Source organism: Excalfactoria chinensis, chromosome 8, assembly GCF_039878825.1.
Source record: "Excalfactoria chinensis isolate bCotChi1 chromosome 8, bCotChi1.hap2, whole genome shotgun sequence".
In the NCBI taxonomy this organism is placed as follows: Eukaryota; Metazoa; Chordata; class Aves; order Galliformes; family Phasianidae; genus Excalfactoria; species Excalfactoria chinensis.
The window spans coordinates 2544499-2550509 of record NC_092832.1 but is presented as its reverse complement, the minus strand read 5'-3'; the positions used below and the strand labels follow the sequence as shown (position 1 = coordinate 2550509).

The window sequence follows — 6011 nt, the reverse complement described above, 5'->3', positions numbered from 1 at the left end:
GCAGTGGGGTTTGAATGCTGCTCTTTTGTGGATGTGAACATCTCCCTTGGGAGCTGTTGGTACCAACACGCATCTCAGCGCATGCCTTGTGTTTCTAGTGAAGGGGTGACTTTGGAGGGAAGTGGAAAGCATCACCCTTGCCTGGGAAAAGTGAACTGTTAAAACATGTAATTAAGAAACATCGTCCTTTGTGCAGCCCTGTGGGCTTTCAAGAGTTGCTTTGTAGCATTTCTGCTAGTCATTGTAACAGGAAATATCATCTTCATGTTTTACTGTGTCCGGAACCTAATAAGTCTTGTCCTACACAGTATCTTTTTAAATTGTTTTTTAAATCCTTGAATGTATTGATGCAAACTTGTACCTGTGTTCTTCAGCTTCTAGCTAATTCTAGTCAGCACAAACTTCAGCCTGTTGTTGTGTGCGGTTAACAAGGGCTCCCACCTTTCCTCTGGGGGTAGTGAGAGATGGAGGGATCCTTCTGAGCAAATTCCTTTTCTGCCTGCATGGCTGCGTCTTGTCTTTTGCTGTTCTTTGCTGGCAAACTTGGTGAAAAGGCAGCTTAGGAGGCAGAGAGAGAAATCTGATGCCCTTTTTGCCCTTCTTCTGTCCTTTTATTCCTGCTCAGCTGTTCTGGACTTGTATGTTGGGTGAGATCAACTTTGCCTACATTTTGGTTCCCGGCTTTCCATCAAAAGAGCTTGCAGCGACATGGTTGTCTATTTGCAGCAAACTGTCCTGCCAACTCTTCAAAATCCTCATTAGCCCTGTGTTGGGTCTGAGCAATAGGAAGACAGCAGAAGGCAGGGCCTGTGGGTGTCACAGTGTGCCACACAGATGTGCTCCCACTTGGCACTGCTTACCAGGTGACCCCTGAAGGTGGCCGCAGGTGAAATGGAGAGTGTGACAGCAGAGAGTGCTGGGAAGGGAGAATTCTCTGAAAGCGTGCCGTGAACTGAAATGGATTCTTTGATGGTAAAATAACCCTGGTCTTTGGTTTGCCACAACATGTGGTATTAGAGGGCTCTTGATCTGAATAGAGAAGATGCAGCAGGAACAGCTGAAACAAAGCTTTCATCGCTTACCCACAGATGACAAACACGTCTGCATCTTTGTGAAAATAGAAAGCAGTGGGTCAGTGACAAGCACACCGGATTTTGGTGTTCAAGATCAAAACCTGTGTGCTGGGGCTTCTTCCTTCAGCCACATAAGAGACAACAATTCTGTTTGTTCTTGCATTAAACGTGTCACTTTTTAAACGCTGCCCTCCCCCAGATGCACTCCTTTCATTATGCCCATGAAATGGAAGAGCAAAGAGCTATGGACAGTCTTCTGTGTAAATTGATGGGAAAGCTCCTTCCTGCTACTTAGAAATCTGTGGCCAGTGGAGATTAATTACATTGAAAAATCTCAATGTCTCATGATTCTCTCTCTTCGTGATTGAGCAGAGAGCCTTTAAGAGTGCTGGTCCCTACGGTGTGCCTCAACTCTGGATTCTTCCTCGAAAGGCAAGGAAGTTCTACCAGGATGAGCAGTGCAGTGTCTAATCAGTCACCCAGCCAGCTGAGGTCCTGCTGCAGCACTGAGGAACAGACTGAAAAACAAGAAGAACTGCCCTTTCTAACATTCCTCAAGTTGGAAGAAGACAGGAGGCAGCAGTAAGTAATTTGTCCTTTGCAAAAATGAAGTGCCTACTGCTGTACTTGCTATCTTCATACTAATGCTAAGGGGAAAACACGGCTCTGCCTCTCACCTCTCATGCAGGATGCCAGAAGCAGAAGAGTCTGTTATTCCCCCTGCTTGTGGTGCAGGACACCGCAGTGGAAAAGCAGCTGCCTCTGCCTGTGTGGGCTGCTGGAAAGGGTGGCTGGCTTGTGGGTGTGTGCCGGGCTGATTACTCAGCCCCTGCCTGACGTGCTAGCACAGTGCTGCTCTGCTCTGTGCATCTCCTTCCTGGGGCTGTTGCTGTGTGAGTGCAGCCTGCCACCAGCTCTGTCCAACTGCATTTGCGTGCTGCTGCAGTGTGGGAGGAGCAGGCGGGTGCCCTGAACTTGCAGCAGAGGGCGGAAGCTTTTTGGGGTTTGCTGCTTGAGGCTTTCATAGAGTTGCAGCATCTGAGCTGGATGATTGCTGCTGGAGTGATGATGCAGGCACACAGAAGCAGAGCTGGGTCTTCCCCCAGGGCTCAGCCCGGGCCAGCCTCGGCAGTTTTTGGCTGCCACATGGAAGATCACACAAAGCGTGTCCAGCCCATCCCACTCCCAGCCCTGCAGCAGAATTTGAACTATATGTACCCACAGATCTTCTGGGTGGATGGCTGTGCCGATGCCAGCACCTCCTGCCATCCAGCATCCCCTGTCGCTCCCTTCCCACCACCAGTACCTGATCGGAGGAAAAAGCCAAAGAGCAACAGAGAAAGGAGCAACGTCAGCTTCCTGGTGATCTTCTTGCTGATCCTGCTGGCACTCACTGGAGTGGGGCTGAGCATGTTTCAGATTTTCCACCTGGAGAAGGAGCTGGCTGAACTCAGAGAGGTAAAGTCTGCCTGCTGGCCACACCGGCTGTGGGGAGAAACTGTGACATGTGTGCCATGCCAGTGTGCTTGGGGCTGTTAGTTACTGTGAAGGACTGCTCTGTTGGTGACTGTGGTACATATCTGGATGTCCTGATGTTTGGGTGCTGCAAGCTCTCCCTCCCTGTACACTTCAACTCGCAGCTCTGCATGAGCACCCAGAATAGCCGTTGTTGAGATAGTCTGGCCACATCTAGATGGTGCCCTTATGTTCTCACCCTGCTAAGAGAGCTTGTCACTCTTCTTCTTTTGACAGTCTGTCAGCACTGAACACATCCCTCCAGCTCTGGAGAAGCTCATAGGTGAGTTGATATACATAGAGAAACTCTCCCTTGCCAGCATGTGTGAATGCTTCTGCCAAATCCTTCCCTCCCCTTGTGAGGTGCAAAGGCAGGGCTGTAGCTCTGGAAGCGCTCCTCACACTTGCTTGGTCTGAAGAAGAGTGTAGCAAGGGCGTCCTGCATCCTGCTTGCTGGAATGCTCAGTCGTGTCAGTGTGGGACAGTTCGCTTCTGCTTTAGGGCCTCCCAGGCCCAAGTGGGGCACTGATGCTGGGAGGGATTCTGCTGTGAAAGTGAACTTCTGGCTGTCCTGAGACACTGCAACAGCATGCACAGGAGGAGGAGAGCGGAGAATCAAGATGTACGCTGCATGTTTTAGGACCTTTTGCTCTTTAAGGTTTTGGGTTGACATACAGGATTTTGTTTTCACTGGGAGTGGGAGATCCGCTTGTGCCGTAGGGAGTAGACAACTTTGGTCCTAAATTCTTTTGGCACCAGTTCTCACCTGCTACAGCCAAAGTTAGTTGAAAAGATCCTGATCCTATGGCAGTTTTATTCTCTTTAAGAAAAATGGCATTTCACTGAAATCGAAACTTTCCTACATTTTTTTTCACCCCTAAATTTAGAGGAAAGTGGTTTCAGTCTCAACAAAACAGTTTAAAAGTTGTATTTTGAACTTTCAAACTGTCATTTTACATTCTGTGTTAGTGTTATTAGCGACAGGATCTTTTTAAAAAGGGCCAAATAACCGGCTTAAAAAAAGAAGATGGTTCTAAAAGTTGAGAACTTGATGCTCAGAAGTAGACGCTGAGAGAAAGGGCAGGATGGAGTGGGATGGGGTCCCCATGCCCAGTCACTGCAACCAGCCTATTTCTCTAGGAGAAATCAAACTCTCCAAGGAAGGCAGAGTTTTCTTACCAGTCTTCTGCCTCTCTGAGGACAGAGTCTGCCTGGCTGGGCAGGTGCTTTCAGGATGTCTCTGATAGCTTCTCTGGTCCAGCTGTAAGGAGGTTTGGTACTTGGCAGCCAGATTTCCACTGCTGTGAAAGTGCTGGGCTGGAGTGGGACAATTAGGCAGGTATGTCTGTGACAGGGCACCAGGAGTCACCTTGACATAGACTAAAGATGCCATGTACAGGCACACTGTTATCCCTCTCCTAAAACCTGAGCAAAAGTCCTCTACTTGAGTTCACTGGTGGAGCCATTTTAAGATGAAAACTTTCCTTGCTCTCTTTGTTTTTTTCCCTTTGCTTTGGATCACATCTGATCTTTTGCTTCAGCTCTTACTTTCTAACTCTCTCTACTGTTCTGTAGCATTTGGCTGAGCATCTTTCTATCTCTTCACAGCAAGCCATGGTGCCTATGTGCCCTTTGCTGCTGGGAATCTACCCCTCTTTAGCCTCACAGATACCTCTGTTCTTCTCAGTGGACTGGCTTCTCTGTGGAGCATGTGGCTACAGTCTCCTCTGTTTTCATGCAGGGCAGGAGAGCAAGACAGTGAAAAAAGAAGCAAGGAAGGCAGCACACTTAACAGGTATGTGCTGAGGGACCAGCAAGATTTGGGAGCAGAGAACAGGGCAGATGTTACTGGGATGAAAGAGCAGCCTGGCTGTCGTTGTAAGGAGCTGCACAGACTTTCTCATTTTCCTTTAGAAATGCGTGTGCTCTGGCAACTTGAAGGTACCCCACTGCTAAAATATTCCCCTCATTCAGGCTTTTTAATGAGAGCTCTATTTTTTTTCCTTTGCTTTTTGTTTTTGTCAGCGAGGTGCTTCCAAAAGCAGCTCAACACCAATTGTAGCACATGGAAGGTCTGAGCTCCCACCTCCATGAGGTTGGGGTAGACTTCTTATGCTGCAGACAAAGACATGGAGAACAGGTGGCTTGGTTGTGACTTGGGGTGTAACTGAAGGGAAAACATGTTAATGCTTATGCTTACTGCACCTCCTCTCTCATTCTGGTTTCCAGGGAACCCCACACAGCAGAACCTTCCATTGGAGTGGGAGCCCATCTCTGGTCATGCCTTCACCAGCGGCATCGAGTACCGTGCCCAGGGCCTTGTGATCAATGAGACTGGTCTGTACTTTGTATACTCCAATGTGCTCTTCCGGGGAAGGCGCTGTGACAACGAGGTGTTGACCCATGTTGTCTACAAGAGAAACCCAGCTTCACCGGGCAGCCATGTGCTGATGGAGGACAAGTGCATTAATTACTGTACAAAAGAGAAAATGTGGGCCCGGAAAAGCTACCTGGGAGCTTTATTTGAGCTCAGGGAGAGGGACACTCTGTATGTCAACGTTTCTAAAATTGATCTGGTTAACTTTGAGGAATCCAAGACGTTCTTTGGGTTATTTAAGCTTTAAGTGATGCTGTTGGAGTGTGGCTGGCAGCACCCTACACACAGGGACTTGAAAGGCGTGAGGGCCACTTGAAAGGCAGCAGTCCAATGTTTCCAAAACCAAATCAGGGTCTCACTCTAGGAAACCCATCAAGAAACCATATTGCAGCCTTCTGTGTGAGCAGGTCCAAGCAACTGTGAAGGGTTGAAACCAGACCTCTGGAAAGCACCTGGGCTCTCCTATAGCTACCTGAAGAGAATCACACACTTTCTTCCTCTGAATAAAACTGCCACCCTGAAATGTAGAGCATCAAAGACCCTGTTGAAACTCACTACTTGCTCAAGAAGACTCTGCTACCTGAGAAAGTGCCAGGGCCTCAGCGGCACTGGCCCACAAATGCTGTTGTGCCCCCAGTGAGCTCAGGCCATTTGGGGACAGCTGGTCTGTGTCCAGGAGGCTGCTCAGTCTGAGTTGTGCTGTGCCACACCATGGGCGGTGATGTGGGAGTAAGCTCAAGCTGCCTGAGCAATTGTCTGCCCATCCCACCTGGACACTTGGCACTGTAACTTGTCCGAAAGGCACCCACCTATCAGCTGGCTTGTTAAGCATGGTAGGTTTGTTTTGTGTTAAATTATCGACTGTTCCCTTCCCAGAAAATATCCCCACCCTTTTATTTAATTCACCTTGCAAGGAATGTGCTGGAAATGGCAATGCCGTGAGGGGTCCTGGCCCTGTGAAGAAAACAAGGTCTTGCTGAATCCTCCACATGCTATGATGCTGGGTATAGCAGAAGGGTCTAGGTGGGATGCTCTCTCCTGGGCAA

General features: G+C 48.8%; 1 protein-coding gene across 1 annotated transcript; it reads left to right on the top strand.

Moving 5' to 3' along the window:
• Positions 1 to 2122: 2122 nt before the first annotated feature.
• Positions 2123 to 5212, top strand: FASLG (Fas ligand). Its single transcript, XM_072343665.1, has 4 exons — positions 2123 to 2531; positions 2826 to 2871; positions 4330 to 4383; positions 4818 to 5212. The coding sequence occupies exons 1-4, from the start codon at positions 2139 to 2141 to the stop codon at positions 5210 to 5212; spliced, it is 888 nt and encodes a 295-aa protein (XP_072199766.1). The 5' UTR covers positions 2123 to 2138.
• Positions 5213 to 6011: the final 799 nt, after the last annotated feature.